This window comes from Protobothrops mucrosquamatus, unplaced genomic scaffold (genome assembly GCF_001527695.2).
Source record: "Protobothrops mucrosquamatus isolate PMUCROS unplaced genomic scaffold, P.Mucros_1.0 scaffold367, whole genome shotgun sequence".
Lineage (NCBI taxonomy): Eukaryota > Metazoa > Chordata > Lepidosauria > Squamata > Viperidae > Protobothrops > Protobothrops mucrosquamatus.
This window is the reverse complement of record NW_015386701.1, coordinates 610,956-635,087: the sequence shown is the minus strand read 5'-3', so window position 1 is coordinate 635,087 and position 24,132 is coordinate 610,956. Positions and strand designations below refer to the sequence as shown.

At 35.7% G+C, this 24,132-nt stretch overlaps 1 protein-coding gene across 1 annotated transcript in view; it reads left to right on the top strand.

Annotated features, from left to right (window-relative positions):
* Positions 1 to 11,307: 11,307 nt before the first annotated feature.
* GRID2 (glutamate ionotropic receptor delta type subunit 2) overlaps positions 11,308 to 24,132 on the top strand; it is a gene marked incomplete at both ends in the record, with an annotated part of 216,921 nt that continues 204,096 nt past the window's right edge. The window contains 3 exon segments of the mRNA XM_015815692.1: positions 11,308 to 11,505; positions 14,133 to 14,172; positions 17,497 to 17,720. Of these exon segments, the coding sequence (XP_015671178.1) occupies positions 11,308 to 11,505; positions 14,133 to 14,172; positions 17,497 to 17,720 (462 nt within the window).

The window sequence follows — 24,132 nt, the reverse complement described above, 5'->3', positions numbered from 1 at the left end:
TGGAAACCTGGTGGGCACAGATCAACAAGGGGAACTCCCCCCTCTATGCCCAACCAGGTCTCGGTGATACCTGCCAGGTCCGCTCCCCCCTCATGAATAAGTTCTTGAATGAGGGGGGCTTTATTCACCACGGACCTGGCGTTGCACAGCATCAGCCGATGGTCCCGGGCCTGAGGATCTAAGGTCCCTGGAGGTCGAGTAGAGCCCTGAGGATCGGAGCACCCACAAGCTTGTAAGCAGTGTGTGCGTGCTCCCAAAACCCGATATGGTCCTCTGCTCCCGCCATATCTGCCCCTCCCACTGACCGTACCTATCACACCACCCTCCGCCAGCTCCCCAGTTTCCTCCCTTACCACTCCGCGCCACTCATGGTCATGACAGGTATATCTTATTATTAAACACTTGAATACAAGAAGGCAATGTTCCAAGTATTGTGACAGCTAACTCCATTCCTACAACATAAAGTAGTACCGATCAATAGAAAGAAGCATCTGATGCAAAGCAAATTTATCCCCACCCTATGTTACCAGTGCCAAACATGGACACTTATAATAAAACATAAACAAAAGTTAATCACCACAGAAATGAGGAAACCTTCTGGAATTACCAGAAGAGATAAAATCTGAAATGAGATCATAAGAGAAAGAATTGGCATAGAACCAATCTTAAATTACATACAAAAGCAGCAAATAAAGTGGTTTGCTCACCTGGAGAGGATGCCTTGGGATTACATATCGTACAAGGCATATACAAAAAGAGGAGAGGGTCAAAGAACACAAGGCAGACTTAGAAGAAGATGGAGGGACAACATCAAAGACACACTACAACAGCATCAAATAACAATAGTTGAGGCTGTGGGAAGAGCAAGAACCAGAACTTTGCATCTTCCTCGACACCCAAAGCGGTAAAAGAAGAAGTAAAGAAGGAAAAGGAGAAGAACATTGAAGTTGCTTCCTGATAGCTTTTCCAGAATGCTTTGTACCAGTCCAGTTATTTTTTTTTGAACAAGTGGGCTTAAGCAGGGCATTTCCAAGGAAGATACACAAAGCATTTTCTTGCTTTCTACAGTAGAATTATAGTGAATCAAAGCTCAAATATGTATCATTGCATGGACTCACATGCAACGTGTTTCCTTTTCCTCCCTCTTTCAAAATGTAAGCTTGTTAGATCATAAATTGTTGCATTAGCAATAAGGCAGCACTCTTGGAGCAGTTTACAATGTCAGTATATTGCCCCTAACAATCTGGGTCTCCGTTTTATCAGCCTCAGAAGGATAGAAGGCTTGTCAATCTTGAACCCATCAGTATCAAACTCCAGACTGTGGGTAGAGTTTGCCTACAATACTGGACTTTAACCCCTGCACCACCAGGACTCTCATGCTTTGCTTCTCACTTAAGAGTCATGTGGCCATTTATGAACAAGTAACAGCATTAATTATTATTATAGTGACATTTTTGTAAATTGCTGAGTATCAATATAAAATTTGGTGGGGAGGGGAAGGGAATGATGCTATTTACCAATCAACCCATGATATGAGAAAAACCTATTTTGGAAAAGTATTTGAGCATAAGATTTATTGAGAATCTTTAGCTGACTAAAGAAATGGCAAAGCAGCAGTATTTTATTCATCACTTTTCACTGCTTGTTCTTATTTATATTCTTCTGAGAAGAAAAAGCATGAGGATGGACAACGTCAAAAAAACCCATCTAAGATTCCCCCCCCCCAAAGGTTACTAGTTTACAGCAGCCATGATAAATGGCCTCATTTTATTTCTGGGTGAATAAAATCATCATGAGGATTAATGCATGACACAGGTGCTTGACTATTTGCTATTATTTCTAGCCATTTCAGACCTATGATTGGAAGCTGCCACTAAATATGAAATATATCTCCTGAGATTTCTCGGAGGCTGTCATTTTTAATTTAAAACAGATAACACACAGTAAGTAATAGAGGTTTTGAAATGGTCGACACTGCTAAAAATAATATCTCAGGTCACTCAGTATCTAAACAGAAAGAATTGTTTCAAGTGCAACTATTAGCCAGAGCTAAACTTTTCTGAGGTCACTGGGCACCTTGACTGTGCATTCATTTAAATTTAGAATGGAGACATTCTCCCTGTTTTTTACTTAAGTTTGTACCCTTAGCTCCAGTTTAAGAGAGACCAGCTGCTGCATGGTCTCTTCTATTTTTCTTTTCTTTTCTTTTAACAACCCTGTAATCCCTTGCATCAGAATGGAGTCGGGGCAACTGAATGGAGCTGAGTGTTTACAGGCCGGATGCCCTTCCTGACACCTACACAGAGCTCACAGCAGATATTTTCTCTTTGTACCCAGAGAAAGAAATATCTGCCACTACCTAGGATCGAAGTCACAGCCTCCTGATTGTGAGGCAAGACCTCCACCTTTTAGGTCACCATGCCACTCGCATGGTCTCTTCTATACTGGAGAGAAAATGATTTCACCTTGTGATGTGATTTGCATGGGAATAGGACTTCTTTAAAAAATAAACTTAAGGAGCGATAAGATGACAGAAACTATGACCCAATCAATGAAATATTTAATTCACATTGCAGAGGACTTTAGTTTTGCTTTAACAGGTGGCTGTTCCTAGGCAACCTTGGCTGATCTTGGAAGCTAAGCAGGATCCGTCTCATTTGAATGGGAGACCTCTGAGAAATTCCAGGGCTGATGTCTAATCTAGAAAGTTAACAAAAAAATTATCCCTCCTAACTCCCAGAAAACCCACATTAACAACACTGTCAAGAAGTCAGGTCTACAATATAAAAGGAAGTTTTTATTTCTTAGGATCTTAAAAAAAATTCTAAGGGTTTTAATATTAGTAAGCAATAGCTGGAGAAAGAAGACCAAAAGTATTTGAGAGAAATAGTTTTCTTTTGCTATTTAATAGAATCAAATTGTTGATAAGTATGAAGAATAATTCTCCACCATCAGGGCCTCAGCCTAGATCACTAGGTTATTGAAGCTACCTCCGAAACAGGAAGATTTGAACTTCAAAAGAACATTATCTCTTATGGGTTAGGAGAATTGTAATCTCAATCAGAGTGGCAGGCAAACACTATTAGGAATTGAATTCGGTAAGCTTTGGGAAATTTCAGGTTTCTCATCTTTACCAAGATCATAAGAATTATTATTTATAAGGTACATTTCCTCAGGAGATCATAAGAAATTTCTACCAACTTCAAGTATCTGCAAGTATGATTTTTTTTAAAGTGTTTTTCCTGTGGCTTTAAAGAGTTTGGCAGCCATTTAGAAAAAATACTGCTACATCTCCTATGTTCTTTGGTCACAATCTGAACCTGAAGTACAAGATGGCTTGACAGGCCAAATGTTTATTGATTCAGACATTATGGATGTATCTCTTTAGGGCATGAAAATAGAATTAACGATAAGAATAAATTATCTTTTAATGATAGTTCTTCTCACTGATTTCATTCACCAAGTGCTTTAACTTGTAGCATAATACTCTCTATAACTTTATGATGCATTGCTTCTGACTGGTTTTCATTGACCAGTTATTGGAGTGCAGTTCAAAATATTAATGTTATTTTATTTTTCTGTAGCCTATTATATGATCAGTCTTTTCCTTTTTAATATTGTTTTCTTAACCATAGCTAGCAATCGAGAGCTTCCAGAAGGAGAATATTAAAAGTTTTGATTCAATTTTGACCATTGATTGTCAACATCAAGATAATACATTTTGCTTTCAATTAAAAAACAAACAAACTATAATGCCATTCTTTGTCCAAGTGTAAATGAAAGGAAAAGATGGTCAATAAAGCAATCAAGAAAATAAAGTATCAGTATCTCTTTATTCTTTCTGAAACCTTGTGAGTATGATTAACACCAAGACTAAAACTTTTGAGGAATCAGAAGAGGGAGACTATGTCATACAGCTATGAAATCTACCATATTTGTATCATGATTTGCAGAGATGTTATGATTTTTGCTGCTGTGTTAAAATGCAGGTGAATTAATAGAATATATTGCTAAGTAGGTACCCAAAGTCTTGTATTAGTTACGTGTATGTCTTCACTATCTCTGGGCTAGTCAAGTCATGAAGCAGAATGAAGTCTGATAATGAAGTGTCATTTTAAACAGGACCAGATGTGTTTACTAGCTCTCACATAAACAAAAATAAGAAACACCTGGTAACAGATCTGTCTTTTACCCGAGCAAGAAACTGGGCTGCCAAAAGGACAGACATGATATCCCATTGTACTACAAGGGGGAGGGAGGACATAAGTAATTTGACCCTTGATTTTTCTATAACTAAAACCTGTATTTAATACATGGCAGTTGCTAGAATCCTTTCATAATGATCAATAATGTTTTGACAATAAATCTATTATCTCAGCTCCTCTCTCCTTGGAAATCTTTTTAAGTTAGTTTGGCTTGGATTGAGGTTTTGTTCTGTTCTAATTTTGCATTGCTAGCTGAACAAAGTCTGACATCACTCCTTCCATTAGCCAAAATGATAGAGACTGCTCAGGCAGGAGATATATGTATATTATGTGCCACATTGTCTGCCCTGTAGCTTCTAAGTTAGTCTGTGTCTTCAGAAGCAACAGATACTACTCCATCATTAGCAATGAAGTAGGAACCATTAGCTTATCCAGTTTTGTTACGGATTATCATGTTCTTTATATACAGTAAGAAATTCCCTTGGGCCATTTTAAGCCTGTACATCTAAGATCAGAACTAGCAGCTGCCATTTGTAATTTGTCTCCTATATCAACAACATTGGGTGGTTTTATACTGGCAGACAAGTTTGGCAGAGAGGAAAATTATATTCCTTGAAGAGTTCAATTTAATGGATTAAAATATCAGTATTAAGATCTATTCTGATTTGATCAGAAAAATCTAAGAAGTTGAACTTAGGTCATTTTATATGCTCTGTGAATGCTAACTGTCTGGCTAATTATTTGACCTTGCTGCTTCTTTCAACAGGAGAGTAAAAGGTCATGAGTTTGCAATCAAACCTTCAAAAGCACTATTTTATATTTCTCACCGATTACCATTTCTCTCTCTCTGCTTTCATTTTGATTTTGCAAACCCACTAGAACAGGCATGTCAAACTGCTGGCCCGTGGACTGGATGCATCACACCAAAACCGCACCCATCCCATTGCCAGTAATGGGGAAAAAGTCCCGATATGTTGCGCGACATCACGTGACGTCGCGAGTTTGATATGCCTGCACTAGAAGCTGTCTTGATTTTTAAAAGAAGATTCATTTTAAAATGAATAAAATAGGTAGTTCTAAAAGAATCAGGCAAAAAGGCTGCAGATTGTATATATACTATAGAACTAAATATCAACACAATATGTACAGCCAAATTTGAGAAAGCTATTTGCTGTATGAAAACTATTTGCTTATGAACAACTTCAAACAACAGGACTCTCTCTTCTTTGTTATTTTATTAAAGTGGAAGTAATCCTTCAAATAAAGGATGCCTTTTAATCACAATAGATTGACTTCAGTAAAGTAAGACAGACTGTCATGTTAGCAATGAAAAAGAGGGCTTTAAAAAACTGTTTTCATTAAAGTAATAGGGTTCTTAGTGATATCGTAGCTAAAATTGGGGTCTTGGGGCTTAGAAGACACTTAGCAATGCATACTGGGTGTTTCACAGTAATAATAATAATAATAATAATGATGATGATGATGATGATGATGATGATGATGATGATGATGATGATGATGATGATGATAATAATAATAATAATAATAATAATAATAATAATAATAATAATAATAATAATAATAATAATAATAATAAAGTTGGAAGGGACCTTGGAGGTCATCGAGTCCAACCCCCCACTCAGGCAGGAAACCCTACACCATTTCGGACAAATGGCTGTCCAGTCTCTTCTTAAAAACTTCCAGTGTTGGAGCATTCACTGCTTCTGGAGGCAGGTTGTTCCATTGGTTAATTGTTCTAACTGTCAGGAAGTTTCTCCTTAGTTCTAGGTTGCTTCTCTCCTTGATTAGTTTCCATCCATTGCTTCTTGTCCAAGATTAAGGAGAAGTTGATTTTATTTTCACTGGATGGTTTTAGTAGTTAAGAACAGCAGACAACTTCTTTGCTTTGGTGGGATATATTATATTTCAATACCTATATCAAGAATAGGCACTGGATATTCTAAGCAACAGATTCCATCAGTCCAGCCAGAATAGTCAGTGACACAGAACTCTAAAAGCTTAAGTCTGGAACATCTAGAGGGCCTTATTTTGTTTGCCCTGGCATATACAAACAAGAGAGTGTACCATGTTTTTCATTTACAACATCAGGATAATTGTACGTTGGGAAAGGACATTTCTGTAGACACTGTATAGATACCCACAAACAAGCCTAGATGTTAGAAAACTCAGGACCCTTATAACTTTCTAACTGGGTCACCTGAATAAAATGGAAAGGAGCTTAAAGATCTTTTTTTTTTTCTTGTAGAAAATGTATTTGGAAATGTATTGCTTTTCAACACCAACTTTCAAAATGGCTAATAAATAATGAAGTAAAATTGAATCACCAAAATGCACTCATGAGTAAAGAAAAGTAGCGCCACAATAAAAACACATTGAGATTCAGCAATTTCAATAAAAATGGCCAATTAAAAACATCAGGAAAAATTTAATGCACAGACAATTTTATGTGATGCCAGAAGGGCATTCATTTTATTTCATTTTATTACCAGAATATCCTCTTTAGTATGGGTATTTCAAATGTGGGATGCCACAGCTGAGAAGGTCCTTTCTTTAGACACTATTTACCTACTGCTAAAAATGGGAGGAATGAAATATTGAATGTCATATCCATGCATTTTTATGCAAGAATGCAATATTTCAAACATTCTAGTCCTTGTAAAGTCAAGAAATCCTGGAATCAAGCTTAACTTCTGATGACTTCATGGACACATCCATTATATTTCCTGGTAATAATAAATTAGTAATTTGCCCTTGCATTCTTTCAGATTTTTTTTTCAAATACTCTACAGTCCTGGGATTTCTTGCTGGTCACCTGTCCAATTACTATGCACACCTGTTCCTGCTGAGCTTTTTCTAGATCAGCCATGGTTGGCTAAGTGCTGCTACCACTGTGATTAAGCTGATTAAAAAATAATAAACCATGCTTTCAGTTTTACTAGAAACAAATTTTCAGCTGAAATTTTATGACAATGAAGGGAGAAGTTAGTCTCACCTAGCAGTGTTTTAACCTACATTTGTGAACAATCTTTAGGTACATTCCTACATGAAGCATGGTTTAAATTTGAAGTGACACAGATCTAAGATATTTATGTCACTCTAAGAAGAACTAAAAATCATGATGAGATAGTGAAAATTATCACAGCACTTTAACTTAATTTTCTATATTGCATTTAGAGAATGTACGGGTAGACCAACTCAAGGTTTACTAATTTCCACTCAGATCATTCCTCCAAGGCAGAACCAAAGGGTAGCTAAAAGAGTGGGTCCTCATTTGTCTCCAGTTTAATCGCTTCTCTTCTGTATCTGTTCAATAGTGCAACACACATAATGAAATTTTAAACCAGAGTTTTATCAGTTGCAGGTGCCAGACAGGTTACAGTGGACAAAGCAAAATAAAGGAGAATCTCTGAGATATTTGAACAAAGTAAATTTAAATTTAAACAAAAATCCTTGTGTGTCTAATCACACTTGGCCAAATAAAACTATTCTATTCTATTCTATTCTATTCTATTCTATTCTATTCTAATTCTACGTACAGCTGCGGACCTGCGCCTTTTTAGCCGAGCCCTGAAGGCCCATCTGTTCCGTGCGGCCGGCCTGGCGTAGTTTGATTATGTTTTAGTGGGGGGTTTGTATGGGGTATTTTAGAGCAGGCTTGTTATTTAATTTGATTTTAGAACAGAAACTTGTGTATATTTATCGTGGTTTTTATTATCGCCTGTTCACCGCCCTGAGTCCCGTAAGGGAGATAGGGCGGTATATAAATTCAATAAATAAATTAATAATAATAATAATAATAATAATTCCAGTATAAAATTCTCCTTTGAAAGTGCTGCTCTGAGACTCTATGTACGTGTATGTTACTTTGTTACTTGTTTCCTAACATAGGATTATGAAAACATGACTTTTCTGGTTCCTCACCCGGGATGTAAAAGCTGAAGTCAACAAAAATGTCTTTTGCTCATTGTCTGCAACGGAAGAAGAATGTCAGTTTCCTAACTGAATGTATATTACAGAGCACAAACATCAGGAGATTATTGTGTTTGGGAAAGTCTAATGGAGATCTGCCGCTCAGTTATGCTATTGATTGCCTTTTTATGAATTCTTCCTATCATACATGATTTTACGAGCCATATCGGGAGAGGCCTACTTTTTATCTTGATCATTATCCGACATATGAGATAATGAAATAAGCTACCCTTTATCTCTAGAAGGAAAATGGAAAATACTTGGGTTCGATCAAGTCTACTATTTGTGAAAGCAATCCACTTCAGCAGTGGTGGCACAGTGGTGTGTTACAAGTGGTCTTGAGCCAATTTTCATTCAAAGATTAAGTATTTCAAGAAAGGTTTCCTAAAAGCACTTTGATGTTATCAATATCATGGATGGTTCATTAGCACCATCCTTTTTTTAGTTTATTATTTATTTTTTATTTAATGGAAAAAAGCAGTATTACTAAACAAAGTCATGAAAAGAGTAGGTAATCTTCTTCTGAAACTCCATGGAAATAATCTTTGCCCTGACCTGAGGGCCCTGCAAAAACAGGTTATAGATTTGGTACTCTAGACAATAGGCAATGAAGTATATGTTGCCTCTGGCAGGACTGTGGAAAGCACAATGTGGAAGGTTACATGGTCTGAGATAAATCTCAACAAGATGCCTTTACATCAGGATCTAAGGCCAACTATGGTTTTAGGAAACTTTGCAAGATCAAATTCCCTAGCTAATCCATCTCAGGGTGTTATTAATAGCAATAGCAATTAGATTTATATACTGCTTCATAGTGCTTTATAGCACTCTCAAAATGATTTACATAGCATATTGTCTGCAACAATCTGGGTCCTCATTTTACTGATGGAAGGCTGAATCAACCATGAGCCAGTTAGGATCAAACTGCTGGCTCTAAAGCTTTGTGAAATACTTCCTTGTTATTAACCTTGGTTGTACAGAATTCTCAACCTTTTTGAAGCCCCATAGTTGATAAAATGTTTACATTAAAGAACGATTATCCTCTGGATTTGAGAAAACTGGGGAAGGAGCCTACAACTTTAAGCTGATATGGTAAAGAAAGATGTACAGGGTGTTTTCCTGAATTGGAGTGACCTGGGATATTTAGAATCCACTGCAGGACTTCAGTGGTCACTAGATTCTGAAAATATAATTTCCTTAATCATTTGCAAGAAATCAAGGAAAAATGCTATGGCAAATACATCAGTGTATTGTGACATAAGTGTTGATTTCAGCTGATGCATGTTCAGAAAGGAGGGAGGGAGGTTGTATATGCTTGGTTTCTCATTTATGTATATAACATTTTTCAGAATAACTCTGTTAGTACACCCTAACTTGAGAAACTTTTTACAGAATTGGTCTTTCCTTTTTTCAGAATTTATTCTTCATTTCTAACGATAGACAGATTGTGTGGGAGCCTTAAGATATGGAATTTTCAATAGAGCCATTCGGTCATTACAGAAATGACCATATTAATGAGCATTCTTTGCAAGATTCCAAGCACAAAAATTTCTGCAATGTGTACTTCCCCTGGAGCCTAACATCTGTAGTGAACATTTGGATGCCCTGAAAAGTGAAACATAATAAATCAACTCAAGAGTTGAAAAGTCATCTATTTCATGCTTGAACAAAATGTTAATACCCTGACAGTTTGGGAATCTTTAATTTGTGGCTAGCTGTTGTGTAGTAGAAGGTACTCCTAAGTTCCTCACCTGCCTACTTTTGTCCTTGGTTTCCTGAAAGTTGAGCATAAGAAGTAAAGCTGGACAAGTTTTTTTCAAAAACCTTTTTATAAACCAGAGGAGCAATTAGTGGGGACTTATAACTTCCTGAATTCACATTCTGAATTATTAACTGTTATTATCTAATATTCCAACAAAGGAGATAGGAATGTCTTTCCAGTGTGAAGATCATCATTTGAATCATTTTTTTCCTAAGGAATGTTGTACATAATACATCAAATTGGTACATGACTCTGTCTGTGTGTGTGTGTGTGTGTAAATGTATTAACTGCAGCAGATCAGATTTATTGAACAGGAAAGTAAGCTATCTTTTTATCTGTTCTAAATCAAAATGTATTTATATATAATATGCTTGCTGTCCAGTGTTGCAGTAACTCTGTCATTTGACTTATTTGTATACTTTGTGTATAAAACCAAGCTCTGATAATTTTAGTTCCCTAAATTCTGTTCTGAGATTGCATCACATATGTGATTTAAAATACAGCCGGTGATCATGGCATGCTTTTCTTGAATAATGTCTTCAGAATGATAAGATTTCTTGGATTAAGTGTTGTTGTCACAAAAACATTCATAGCTCTACTGGAAATACTTAACTCTGAATGAGGATACATAGTTCCATTTTCATGTAAAGGTGCATTCAATAAGTTTAACTGCATTCTGATTTTCTCTGTCCAGAAGTGCATTCGTCTTCATAACAATCCCACTTTGGAGAATTGGAATATATATACTTCACTGTAATGGACCATAGTCAGATTCCTACAGTGCATAATGCCTTACTCTTTGAACTCATACATGTGTTTATGAAGCAAGCTTTCCAAGAAAATTAGACAACTGTACTATTTAAAATGTTATTCTATTACAACACATTGCTACTCGTTTGAAGTACTGTTATTTGATCATCAAGAATGAAAGAAAAGTCATTCTAACAATTAACCAGTGGAACAACCTGCCTCCAGAAGTGGTGAATGCTCCAACACTGGAAGTTTTTAAGAAGAGACTGGACAGCCATTTGTCTGAAAGGGTTTCCTGCCTGAGCAGGGGGTTGGACTAGATGACCTCCAAGGTCCCTTCCAACTTTATTATTATTATTATTATTACCTCTAGGCTTGAGCTGCTTTACAATACATAACAGGACATCTCTTCTGTACTACATAAAATAGAAATAATAGCCTAGGATTGACAACTATGAAACACCAGAATTATCAGTAAACACTCAAAGTTCTACAAGTTTAAAAAGGAGGGGAGGAAACTGGGGTAAAGAATAGTGAAAAAATCTTTGAAAATATGAATTTCCTTTGCCATAAGTGTTACTCTTTTTCTTCTCTGTATAGGAGGAACCATTTGTGATGGTGTCAGAAAATGTTTTGGGCAAAACAAAGAAATATCAGGGTTTCTCAATTGATGTCCTGGAATCTTTATCTACTTACCTTGGCTTCACATATGAAATTTATGTTGCGCCAGATCAGAAATATGGACTTCCAATGGAGAATGGGACTTGGAATGGACTGATAGGAGAACTAGTATTAAAGGTAAGGAGATTCCTCACCACTGACTGAGAACATATAGTGGGCAAGTGCATGTATATACTTTTATTTTATATTTTAATTTCCTAATTAGTTCTAGTCATTAGACCAAGCACAAATAAAAGGAAATTCAGTTAAATACTACTGAAATTAATTGAATTCTGAATGTTTCTGCCTTAGTTCTTCTTAACATTCCAAACTGAATTAAGATGTTGTAAGTATAATTACCATAGTAAAATGGAAATAAAATAGAACAGTAATTAGAGCACATTTAGCTTTAAAAAGATCAAGAAAGTGGACAAGTCATTATAATACCTACGGGTGTTGCAGTGAGTCAGATTATTCTTGATAGAGTTCAAAAATATTTCTCTAGAGTGATTGGAAATTGTTTATTTAATTTAATAAAATAAATGAAGTACAATCATTATGTTTAAATAAAGATAATGATTAAGATAAAGAAGCATCTTGGGGAGGTTAATGTGTTGTGGAAAAGATGTCAGAGGAAACAGTTCATCAGCCATTTCCCATTTTCTTTTACTTGTAACCTGGCCCAGATTGTTTCAAAATTTTTAACAAATGGAGAAAAGTATACTAATACATTATATACTAATACATGACCTCCAAGTTCCCTTCCAACTTTATTATTATTATTATTATTATTATTATTATTATTATTATTATTATTATTATTATTATTATTATTATTATTATTATTATTATTATTATTATTATTATTATTATTATGTCTGAAATGGTGTAGGGTTCCTGCCTGGGCAGGGGGTTGGACTCGATGACCTCCAAGGTCCCTTCCAACTTTATATTATTATTATTATTATTATTATTATTATTATTATTATTATTATTATTATTATTATTATTATTATTATTATTATTATTTTATTTATTATTATTATGTAAATACAGGTGTACATTGGGCACAGCAATTGAACAGGGTGGTTCAAATAAAATGCCACCCAATGCAAAATATAGCTTCAGAGGCTATTCAAGTTCAAATGAGAATCTATGTTAAAAAAAAAAACAAGAGCTTTCTTTGTTTTTCTATTACTAGTGAAGAGTATAACTAGTTAGTAAACTGCTGTAGCTCTTTGCACCTACTGTATGTGGAAAAAACCCAAAAGATAGTTGGATGGATGTATGGATTGTGTCTCTGTGCTTGTCAACATGTGCATGTGAGAGAGAGAAAGAAATAAAGAAAGAAATGTATTCTCTTTTGGAGTAAAATGCAGAGTAATGAATACTAAGCCAAAGAAAAGTTGAGATAGGAAAAAAAAATATAGCTAAATTACACTAATTGTTATACTAATAACAATCACTATATCCTTCTATGTTTTTCTGTTCTTACAAACCATTCTTGTTTCAACCACATCCATATATTGCTTTTTATATTGCTTTTTTTTCAAATCCATCCATAGGTTTCTTTGTCTTCCATCCCTCCCTCCCTCCCTCCCTCCCTTCCTTCCTTCCTTTTNAGTCCTGGGATTTCTTGCTGGTCACCTGTCCAATTACTATGCACACCTGTTCCTGCTGAGCTTTTTCTAGATCAGCCATGGTTGGCTAAGTGCTGCTACCACTGTGATTAAGCTGATTAAAAAATAATAAACCATGCTTTCAGTTTTACTAGAAACAAATTTTCAGCTGAAATTTTATGACAATGAAGGGAGAAGTTAGCCTCACCTAGCAAACCTACATTTGTGAACAATCTTTAGGTACATTCCTACATGAAGCATGATTTAAATTTGAAGTGACACAGATCTAAGATATTTATGTCACTCTAAGAAGAACTAAAAATCATGATGAGATAGTGAAAATTATCATAGCACTTTTAATTTTCTATATTGCATTTAGAGAATGTACGGGTAGACCAACTCAAGGTTTACTAATTTCCACTCAAATCATTCCTCCAAGGCAGAACCAAAGGGTAGCTAAAAGAGCGGGTCCTCATTTGTCTCCAGTTTAATCTCTTCTCTTCTGTATCTGTGCAATAGTGCAACACACACAATGAAATTTTAAACCAGAGTTTTATCAGTTGCAGGTGCCAGACAGGTTACAGTGGACAAAGCAAAATAAAGGAGAATCTCTGAGATATTTGAACAAAGTAAATTTAAATATAAACAAAAATCCTTGTATCTAATCACACTTGGCCAAATAAAACTATTCTATTCTATTCTATTCTATTCTATTCTATTCTATTCTATTCTATTCTATTCTATTCTATTCTATTCTAATTCTACGTACAGTTGCGGACCTGCGCCTTTTTAGCCGAGCCCTGAAGGCCCATCTGTTCCGTGCGGCCGGCCTGGCGTAGTTTGATTATGTTTTAGTGGGGGTTTTGTATGGGGTACTTTTAGACCAGGCCTGTTATTTAATTTGATTTTAGAACAGAAACTTGTGTATATTTATCGTGGTTTTTATTATCGCCTGTTCACCGCCCTGAGTCCCGTAAGGGAGATAGGGCGGTATATAAATTCAATAAATTAATTAATAATAATAATAATAATAATAATAATAATAATAATAATAATAATAATTCCAGTATAAAATTCTCCTTTGAAAGTGCTGCTCTGAGACTCTATGTATGTGTATGTTACTTTGTTACTTGTTTCCTAACATAGGATTATGAAAACATGACTTTTCTGGTTCCTCACCCGGGATGTAAAAGCTGAAGTCAACAAAAATGTCTTTTGCTCATTCTCTGCAACGGAACAAGAATGTCAGTTTCCTAACTGAATGTATATTACAGAGCACAAACATCAGGAGATTATTGTGTTTGGGAAAGTCTAATGGAGATCTGCCGCTCAGTTATGCTATTGATTGCCTTTTTATGAATTCTTCCTATCATACATGATTTTACGAGCCATATCGGGAGAGGCCTACTTTTTATCTTGATCATTATCCAACATATGAGATAATGAAATAAGCTACCCTTTATCTCTAGAAGGAAAATGGAAAATACTTGGGTTCGATCAAGTCTACTATTTGTGAAAGCAATCCACTTCAGCAGTGGTGGCACAGTGGCGTGTTACAAGTGGTCTTGAGCCAATTTTCATTCAAAGATTAAGTATTTCAAGAAAGGTTTCCTAAAAGCACTTTGATGTTATCAATATCATGGATGGTTCATTAGCACCATCCTTTTTTTTAGTTTATTATTTATTTTTTATTTAATGGAAAAAAGCAGTATTACTAAACAAAGTCATGAAAAGAGTAGGTAATCTTCGCTTCTTCTGAAACTCCATGGAAATAATCTTTGCCCTGACCTCTTGAGGGCCCTGCAAAAACAGGTTATAGATTTGGTACTCTAGACCAGGGGTAGTCAACCTTGGCTCTTTTATGACTCGTGGACTTCAACTCCCAGAATTCCTGAGCCAGCTGTGCTGGCTCAGGAATTCTGGGAGTTGAAGTCCACGAGTCATAAAAGAGCCAAGGTTGACTACCCCTGCTCTAGACAATAGGCAGTGAAGTATATGTTGCCTCTGGCAGGACTGTGGGAAGCACAATGTGGAAGTTTACATGGTCTGAGATAAATCTCAACAAGATGCCTTTTACATCAGGATCTAAGGCCAACTATGGTTTTAGGAAACTTTGCAAGATCAAATTCCCTAGCTAATCCATCTCAGGGTGTTATTAATAGCAATAGCAATTAGATTTATATACTGCTTCATAGTGCTTTATAGCACTCTCAAAATGATTTACACAGCATATTGTCTGCAACAATCTGGGTCCTCATTTTACTGATGGAAGGCTAAGTCAACCATGAGCCAGTTAGGATCAGACTGCTGGCTCTAAAGCTTTGTGAAATACTTCCTTGTTATTAACCTTGGTTGTACAGAATTCTCAACCTTTTTGAAGCCCCCATAGTTGATAAAATGTTTACATTAAAGAACCATTATCCTCTGGATTTGAGAAAACTGGGGAAGGAGCCTACAACTTCAAGCTGATATGGTAAAGAAAGATGTACAGGGCGTTTTCCTGAATTGGAGTGACCTGGGATATTTAGAATCCACTGCAGGACTTCAGTGGTCACTAGATTCTGAAAATATAATTTCCTTAATCATTTGCAAGAAATCAAGGAAAAATGCTGTGGCAAATACATCAGTGTATTGTGACATAAGTGTTGATTTCAGCTGATGCATGTTCAGAAAGGAGGGAGGGAGGTTGTGTATGCTTGGTTTCTCATTTATGTATATAACATTTTTCAGAATAACTCTGTTAGTGCACCCTAACTTGAGAAACTTTTTACAGAACTGGTCTTTCCTTTTTTCAGAATTTATTCTTCATTTCTAACGATAGACAGATTGTGTGGGAGCCTTAAGATATGGAATTTTTAATAGAGCCATTTGGTCATTACAGAAATGACCATATTAATGAGCATTCTTTGCAAGATTCCAAGCACAAAAATTTCTGCAATGTGTACTTCCCCTGGAGCCTAACATCTGTAGTGAACATTTGGATGCCCTGAAAAGTGAAACATAATAAATCAACTCAAGAGTTGAAAAGTCATCTATTTCATGCTTGAACAAAATGTTAATACCCTGACAGTTTGGGAATCTTTAATTTGTGGCTAGCTGTTGTGTAGTAGAAGGTACTCCTAAGTTCCTCACCTGCCTACTTTTGTCCTTGGTTTCCTGAAAGTTGAGCATAAGAAGTAAAGCTGGACAAGTTTTTTTCAAAAACCTTTTTATAAACCAGAGGAGTAATTAGTGGGGACTTATAACTTCCTGAATTCACATTCTGAATTATTAACTGTTATTATCTAATATTCCAACAAAGGAGATAGGAATGTCTCTCCAGTGTGAAGATCATCATTTGAATCATTTTTTTCCTGTACAGATCTAAGGAATGTTGTACATAATACATCAAATTGGTACATAACTTTGTGTGTGTGTGTGTGTGTGTGTGTGTGTGTGTGTGTGTGTGTGTGTGTGTGTGTGTGTAAATGTATTAACTGCAGCAGATCAGATTTATTGAACAGGAAAGTAAGCTATCTTTTTATCTGTTCTAAATCAAAATGTATTTATATATAATATGCTTGCTGTCCAGTGTTGCAGTAACTCTATCATTTGACTTATTTGTATACTTTGTGTATAAAACCAAGCTCTGATAATTTTAGTTCCCTAAATTCTGTTCTGAGATTGCATCACATATGTGATTTAAAATACAGCCGGTGATCATGGCATGCTTTTCTTGAATAATGTCTTCAGAATGATAAGATTTCTTGGATTAAGTGTTGTTGTCACAAAAACATTCATAGCTCTACTGGAAATACTTAACTCTGAATGAGGATACATAGTTCCATTTTCATGTAAAGGTGCATTCAGTAAGTTTAACTGCATTCTGATTTTCTCTGTCCAGCAGTGCATTCATCTTCATAACAATCCCACTTTGGAGGATTGGAATATATATACTTCACTGTAATGGACCATAGTCAGATTCCTACAATGCATAATGCCTTACTCTTTGAACTCATACATGTGTTTATGAAGCAAGCTTTCCAAGAAAATTAGACAACTGTACTATTTAAAATGTTATTCTATTACAACACATTGCTACTCGTTTGAAGTACTGTTATTTGATCATCAAGAATGAAAGAAAAGTCATTCTAACAATTAACCAGTGGAACAACCTGCCTCCAGAAGTGGTGAATGCTCCAACACTGGAAGTTTTTAAGAAGAGACTGGACAGCCATTTGTCTGAAAGGGTTTCCTGCCTGAGCAGGGGGTTGGACTAGATGACCTCCAAGGTCCCTTCCAACTTTATTATTATTATTATTACCTCTAGGCTTGAGCTGCTTTACAATACATAACAGGACATCTCTTCTGTACTACATAAAATAGAAATAATAGCCTAGGATTGACAACTATGAAACACCAGAATTATCAGTAAACACTCAAAGTTCTACAAGTTTAAAAAGGAGGGGAGGAAACTGGGGTAAAGAATAGTGAAAAAATCTTTGAAAATATGAATTTCCTTTGCCATAAGTGTTACTCTTTTTCTTCTCTGTATAGGAGGAACCATTTGTGATGGTGTCAGAAAATGTTTTGGGCAAAACAAAGAAATATCAGGGTTTCTCAATTGATGTCCTGGAATCTTTATCTACTTACCTTGGCTTCACATATGAAATTTATGTTGCACCAGATCAGAAATATGGACTTCCAATGGAGAATGGGACTTGGAATGGACTGATAGGAGAATTAGTATTAAAGGTAAGGAGATTCCTCACCACTGACTGAAAACATATAGTGGGCAAGTGCATGTATATACTTTTATTTTATATTTTAATTTCCTAATTAGTTCTAGTCATTAGACCAAGCCCAAATAAAAGGAAATTCAGTTAAATACTACTGAAATTAATTGAATTCTGAATGTTTCTGCCTTAGTTCTTCTTAACATTCCAAACTGAATTAAGATGTTGTAAGTATAATTACCATAGTAAAATGGAAATAAAATAGAACAGTAATTAGAGCACATTTAGCTTTAAAAAGATCAAGAAAGTGGACAAGTCATTATAATACTTATGGGTGTTGCAGTGAGTGATTGGAAATTGTTTATTTAATTTAATAAAATAAATGAAGTACAATCATTATGTTTAAATAAAGATAATGATTAAGATAAAGAAGCATCTTGGGGAGGTTAATGTGTTGTGGAAAAGATGTCAGAGGAAACAGTTCATCAGCCATTTCCCATTTTCTTTTACTTGTAACCTGGCCCAGATTGTTTCAAGATTTTTAACAAATGGAGAAAAGTATACTAATACATTATATACTAATACATGACCTACAAGTTCCCTTCCAACTTTATTATTATTATTATTATTTTATTATTATTATTATTATTATTATTATTATTTTATTATTTTACTTTATTTTATTTTATTTTATTTATTATTATGTAAATACAGGTGTACATTGGGCACAGCAATTGAACAGGGTGGTTCAAATAAAATGCCACTCAATGCAAAATATAGCTTCAGACACTATTCAAGTTCAAATGAGAATCTATGTTAAAAAAAAAAAAGAGCTTTCTTTGTTTTTCTATTACTAGTGAAGACTATAACTAGTTAGTAAACTGCTGTAGCTCTTTGCACCTACTGTATGTGGAAAAAACCCAAAAGATAGTTGGATGGATGTATGGATTGTGTCTCTGTGCTTGTCAACATGTGCGTGTGTGAGAGAGAAAGAAATAAAGAAAGAAATGTATTCTCTTTTGGAGTAAAATGCAGAGTAATGAATACTAAGCCAAAGAAAAGTTGAGATAGGAAAAATATATATAGCTAAATTACACTAATTGTTATACTAATAACAATCACTATATCCTTCTATGTTTTTCTGTTCTTACAAACCATTCTTGTTTCAACCACATCCATATATTGCTTTTTATATTGCTTTTTTTTCAAATCCATCCATAGGTTTCTTTGTCTTCCATCCCTCCCTCCCTCCCTCCCTCCCTTCCTTCCTTCCTTTTGTAATTCAGTCTTTATACATTTCCATTAAATTACAAAAATACTTCAGTGTGCTTCTTTTATACCAGTCACTCAGTTTTGTATTCAATATACATCATTTAGCATACAATCATACTTGGACCTATCTATTTGACATTTACCACTCACACTACTTAAGTATCACAATTCTATTGCATTCAACTTTTTTCTAACAATTCCATCTCTTACTTGTTCTTACTCTTACTAGACTAAAACATATGGAAAATGATTGCAGGAATTGAGTTTGTCTAGCCTAGTGAAAAGATGGAGTAGGGAAAACATGATAGGAGAGTTCCAATAATTGAGGGGCTGTCAGAAAGAAGAGGGGGTCAACCTATTTTCCAAAGCACCAGAAGGCAAAACAAGAAACTAATCAAGGAGAGAAGCAACCTAGAACTAAAGAGAAATTTCTTAACAGTGAGAACAATTAACCAGTGGAACAGCGTGCCTTCAGAAATTGTGGGTGCTCCATCACTGAAGTCTTTTAAGAACAGATTGGACAGCCACTTGTTTGGAATGATATAGGCTCTCCTGCATGAGTAGAGATTTGGACTAGAACAGGGCTTTTCAACCAGTGGTATGGGTACCACCTGTGGTACATTGGCACCTGGCAGGTGGTACGTGAACATCCTAGAAAAGTGGTAGTGGGGGAGGGGAATGAGCTGAACCGGTGGCAGCACCGCACAAGCCTGAGCGAGAGATGGCTGGAGCTGCAGGGCTGTCAGGGCTCAGCGGAAGCACTAGGATCAGCGCTTCGGGGCTGTCAGGGCTCAGCGGAAGCGCCAGGATCAGCGCCAGGCTCCAGCTGGAGCTTGGCGCTGATCCTGGCGCTTCTGCTGAGCCCAGAAGAAGCGCCGATCAGCTGGAATATTGCAGCATCTCCAGGGTCTTGTGATTTACATTCAGATGCTTGGCAACTGATTCATATTTATGACGGTTACAGTGTCCCACAGTCATGTGAAGTGAACAAAACCTGCTGCAACCACCCAGCAGACGGGGGGAATAAAAACCAAACACCCCCCACCCCACCCCCACTGCCAATCCTCAACAGAAATGCTCACAATAATGAAAACCTCAGACAGGAGGAAGAATGCCGCCGGGCGGGAAGGCAGGTGTCTTGCTCGGCTGTGGCTTGGGGGGCACTTTTTTCAGTGCCACTGTAACTTCGAACAGTCACTAAGCGAACTGTTGTAAGTCGAGGACTACCTGTACTTTATCATTTTTTTCCTTTTGAGGGGGTCATCAAGTTTTTGACACCTTGCTAGGCGACTGGTGGTACTCGGATGCTGCCATATCCTAAAAGTGGTACAATGGGTGAAAAGGTTGAAAAGCCCTGGACTAGAAGATCCCCTTCCAACTGTGTTATTTTGTTCTGTTGTTCAGTTATAGTGTAAGCACAATAGGAAGAATCAGATCTATAATCCTGCATTTTGTGTCTAATTGTTTCCACTCAGGAAGGATTAAAATAGAGTCCATTAGCTAATTTACTCCTGGTGCAACCATTAGCGTAACTGATGGCAGTTCAGGCTTTCCTCCCATCAAGATGAAAGTTGAATAGAAGGTGCAAGGAAGTGGAAGATGCTTCTTAAAAAGGGACTAAATTACACTGGCAGAAGGAAAATTGAATGAAGAGCTAAATTAATAAGATTTCCCCTCTCCCTTTCTTCTTTTTATACCAAATGAAAGGGAAATTTTGGGACAATTTGATTTCTTTTTTTTCATATATTTTATTGATTTTTTAAAAGCATAAATCACTTAATGGTTGGTAAACAGTGTTTGCTGGGTTTACATTTGTAAAGAAAAATCATTAACAATTGGTTTCTATAATCCATAATCCACATAGTACATTTAGTTGATTTCCCCTTTTCCCCAAAATGTCTTCTTTGTGAACCTTGAAATAATACAGTTCTTATTATTTTGATAAATAACAGTTACATATATGATTTTTCCCCAATATTCCTAGAAATAATGATCACATCAATATAATATTTCTTTTCTTTCTTAAACCCTGTTACAGTCCTTATTTAGATTTGTTTCTCCCATAAAGTTCAAAGTATTCTTGCTGGTTAAGATTTTCTCAACAGTTAATTACATTTAAAGATTTAAATCCATTTTTCCCATATAAACCATCTCAGCACTTTTAAATTTCTTAAAGAATAGGTAAAAACAGTAAAGAAAAGGAAAAGAGAGCAAGAGTAAAGAACTATAAAAAGTAAAATACTACTTAAAATATATATTCCTCCTAAGCTAATATATATTCATTCCCAAAATTTCTTATTCTTTTTAACCATGATTAAAAATATATTTAATCTTTAAATATTCCATTTAATGTGCCAAGTCATGTAATCCTTTAACTCTTATTCAAAACATTTTTTCTTTTTTATACATTATAATTTCCCTAAATTCAGACACATTTAATTATCTAAAACATTTCCTTCATCTAAGCCATTTCAGCAGATATATATATTATATAATATAATATATATCAAGATATATATCAAGAAATAAATAAAAAGGGGGGGAAGCATACAGTATTATTTAAGGAATTCATCTCTCTTAGAATGACATATGTATTCAGAATCTTTTCTATTTCTTTAACCATATTCAAACAAATGTTTCTTTTTTAAATATTCTCTCTGGTAGATCCCATCATCTATTTTCTTAATTTTCACTTTGATCTTTTTCCTTTGATCAGTATCTTTCTTGATCAATGTGTTTTGCTGAATCAAAAAGTTTTTCCATATATTCATGACTGTTGCTGTAGGTATAAGAAGTAAATCGAATAAAGTATCTTTATGTGAGGCTTTTGCCTTTCCATGTTTCTTGAAAATGTTTTTCTCTTTCTTCTTCTTTGCTTCTCTTATCATTTCCTTTCTCTCTGATGTTTTCAACATGTCTACATTCCATTTTATCCAATCTGTTTTTTTGTCCTCAGATTTATTTTGTAGTCTTAAGGGATGAGTTATTTTTTCCATTTCTTGTAAATTTTTTCCCACTAGGATTAAATCATGTTTTCTTGCTTTGTTAAGTTCCATCTTTGAGTCTCTATTTTCAATTTTATGTCCATTTATTTGTTTTGTCTGCTCCTTCTCTGTTGTTGTTCCCTGGAAGTTTTTTTGTTGTAAAGTTAACTTAGAGAAAGATTGATTTGTATTTTCAAAGTTATTTTGGATTTCTTTGTGATTTGACCTCAGTGTTATTTGAATTAATTGCAGTATACTATATATCTCCTCCTGAGAGGTATGTGTGTTCTGGTGTGTTCTGTCTACATGGCTCTGATTCATGATGGCCAAAAGTTGGAGTTTTCCTTCTTATCTGCAAATAGCTTTAGAGTCCCAGTTAAATAGATATTTGTAATCCAAAGAGTTCAAAAAAGATTTTTTTTTCTAAAGTTTATAATTCTCTCTTTGTCTGCAGTCCAGATTGTTGTCTTTTTTTGGTTACAACTGTTCTTTATTATTAAAGCTTTGAAGGTCACAAACACAGATTAGCTTTTCCCAGGTTTTGGCAAGTTCTCTATGGAAATCATAGCTGTCATAATCTTCATCCACCATTAAGTGTCAGCATATATTTAGTTTTCAATACGAACAATGGTCTTTAAAATGAGAGTCTTAACCATTCAATAATCTTAAACTTGTCCAAAGTTAAATTTTAGCTTTCAAGTTTATAAATTTATTTCACTACCATATATTTTGATCCTCCATAGAAATTTTAATTTGCCAGTTCCATTAGTATAAGGATGGGGTGGAAGTCCCCCTCCTTCACTTTCGGAGGTATTTTGCTTCTTGGGGAACCTTTGCAGGAAATTAAGTGTAGAATTGAAAAGGGAAAATCAGATTTCTCACCCAGTTTCAAGCACGCTGTTTATTGTAGTGCTGGTTAGTTCTTTTGGACTCCGATTGCAAGTAGCTTGGGCTGATCGATGAAATACAGTCTTTCTCCTATCAGGTTAGAAGGCTTTCCCCAAGACTGCCGTCATTCCAGAGTCGACAGGGCACCCTTCTTTCTTTGCTGCCTCTCCGGAGTGGCTTGGACCCATTAGGGTCTCCAGGCAGGGCAAACGTTGGCTGTAGGGTGCAGCAGTCCGCAAGCCTGTGACTAGTCGCTACCGCGCAGGACCGGAAGTCTCTGGGACAATTTGATTTCTTCTAATCTTAGGATCATTATCATCAGATACTAATCATCTATAATACCATTATCCATCAGAATAAGAGTATGTCTATCAATCACATTTTTTTCATATCTTCCCATCCATTCTATGTCCATGTTTGATCAATACCATGGTCTGGATTAGAATGTCCTCCTGTTCATCCTGGATTTCCATGTTTATATAATTTTTGCCATAGATAACAATCTTTGCTAATCTCAGTGTACTCAGAGCTTTCACAGGTTGTAGAGTATGCTAACAGCCTTAGTCATACCCATCTACATGCAGTATTTCCTGAAAACACTAAGGACAGTACCGATCAGTTACAGATTTTGGCCCGTTCATCGAAACACAACCACAACCCAGTTTTACCCAATATATGCTATTCCGTGCAAGCTAATATAGAGAGTACAATGCAATCTAATACATTGCTGATCACAGTCCCACAAACTTGGAAGTACATGCAATGTACCACCCAACGGTGCTTTTTCAGGAGGCAACTGGACTTTCTTGTTTTTCTTTGAAGATGTTTTGCTTCTCATCCAAGAAGTTTCTTCAGCTCTGACTGGATGGTGGGAAATGGAAGGATTTATATTCCTTACAGACAGCTGGTCATTTGCATTTTTAGAGAGTCATTCAGGCCACTTGGAGGTTTATCTGTGTCCTCAAGGTCACCTGAGTCGTGCAAATGGGTGTGAAACTGTCTTGGAACTGTTGAAAGGACTGTGTTGTAGACTGGAGATAGATGATGTCATATCCCTCCTCCTCTGCTCAGTTTTGACATAGATGGCCTCTTTGACCCCTCTTTCAAATCGGTCCTCTCTATCTAAAATGTGGACTTCACTGTCTTCAAAAAAGCAGCCTTTGTTTTTTAAATGCAGATGCTGAATCTTATCCTAATGGGTTTGCTTCTTGTTTTCTGCCCTGTGTCCTTTCACTGTTGAAGACAGGCGCAGGCTGTTTGGGATGAGTCTGTGTTGTCTGCATCTCA